At 45.1% G+C, this 1724-nt stretch overlaps 1 protein-coding gene across 1 annotated transcript; it reads right to left on the bottom strand.

The window, feature by feature from the left end:
* Positions 1 to 524: 524 nt before the first annotated feature.
* On the bottom strand, positions 525 to 926 carry T265_01683 (hypothetical protein; the record flags this gene model as incomplete). Its single annotated transcript, XM_009165749.1, has 1 exon — positions 525 to 926. One exon carries the CDS (start codon positions 924 to 926, stop codon positions 525 to 527), a length of 402 nt encoding a protein of 133 aa, XP_009164013.1.
* Positions 927 to 1724: the final 798 nt, after the last annotated feature.

Raw genomic sequence — 1724 nt, 5'->3', positions numbered from 1 at the left:
AAGACACGACACAGTCATCACACATAAACTCGCCCGCGCGCAGGGGTCAGGGAGTCAACCAAACTCCACAAGTTCGCGGACAACTACAGAAGACGTGTAGCAGCTTTACTGCGTAGAAAGCACATTCCCGCCGTCCGGACTTCCACCCGGGAACTCTCACGAGTTATCCACAAACGATAAGTCACCTTTTGACTTATTCCATTGTCCGCACTGCATTTATTTTATCATGATACAACAAGTAACTGTAAACTTCTATTTACCATAGTAAAGACTCTTATTAGTGCATACACCTTCTCAGCCATCTATGGTTAGCATAACCTGTGCACTAATAAGCCTGAGAGCATTCTGGGCACCACCACTCATTCTCAAATCGAAAAGTATCAGTAAGCCCAAACACCTGGCAACTACATCAGATTGTTTTGATGTCCCGGAAAGAAGTCAGGGTCTGGGCGTTGCAGACGGCAATACATTGGCGAAAGATCGTGCCTCCTCGGTAGAAGTTATACTAATTAAGTAATAATCGGTTAGCTGTAACACTGTTTCGGGTTGGTACCCGGCCAGACCTTCACGTCATCAAAGGAGATTATTATATGGTTAGATTCTAATCGGCCGTAATTCGTTGATAAAGAGGATGCATCTCGGTCCCAGTGCTGACCCTCGGGGAACTCCAGTTGTGACTTCCTTTGCGACGTATGGAACTCCACTGACTGATGCTGCTCATCGTCTGCCAGTGAGACGCTGAATCCAATGAAGGGAATAGCCACTGAATCCATATTGATAAATATGCGGAGTGGACGGTGAACGGTGCGACCGTAGGTCTTGGAAAATTCCAGCAGAACAGCATTCACCAGAGTTCTGCGGTCATATGACGTAGGCACGGGATTTCGTTTCAGCTCTGATGAAGGAAGTCCCAAGCACAAACCCATAATTTGTCAGTGCAATCAGGTTGTCGTAAACACGACCTCTGGTGTCTTCTAGAAAAGTTAAGCCAAGCACACCAGGCGGTATTTGTTGGAGTAGAGGCGGCTCGCATTTTCGGGAATCTCTGGCTAGAAACCAGTTAACTTCATACCTGGTGACATCCTAATAGTTGCTAGCGCGTGCAAGCTGTTTTATTCCTGGGACTGAATGTCTACTGTATGATATATGACGAACAACTGATGCTTCTGTTGAAGTTACGTTCATCCAGAACAGACTGGACCCTACTGTATTGTGACGGTTTGTGTGACCCCGTGACCAGTGAAGCATCAATGTCAACACTGATTTTGCTGTCTTTGATTGATTTGATCGATTGATTGACCGCCCATTGAGCTATACTGGGTAGGGTCCACGTGATCAACCAGCTTGGTCAATGGTTAGAGATCTGACGAACACAGGCCCCTGGCCCTCCAGGTTGGGAGTTAGAACATGTGCGGCTACAGACTGGATGTGCCGTTTTAATTCTATCAAGAAATCTAGATTTTCATGTAATGTAATCTTGCAAAAAAACCACTTGATCCAAAAGTAATCTGGGAAATAACATTAAAAATGAACTGTAATCAGTCTGATTTTATGGCTGAGTTTGAAGTGCCATGTTGCTTTTCAACCAGTGGTCTGGTTGATTCGCTGCTGAGACCTCTTGGACTGGATCGGCAAGTTCAATGTGTCCATCGCCCCTATTCTGATATGGAGATAGTCTTGAAATAGATAAATTGACTGTTAAGCGTCATTATTAAACCAGTGTT

The sequence above is a fragment of the Opisthorchis viverrini genome (genome assembly GCF_000715545.1).
Source record: "Opisthorchis viverrini unplaced genomic scaffold opera_v5_18, whole genome shotgun sequence".
NCBI classification, from domain to species: domain Eukaryota; kingdom Metazoa; phylum Platyhelminthes; class Trematoda; order Opisthorchiida; family Opisthorchiidae; genus Opisthorchis; species Opisthorchis viverrini.
This window is presented reverse-complemented; position numbering and strand designations above follow the sequence as displayed.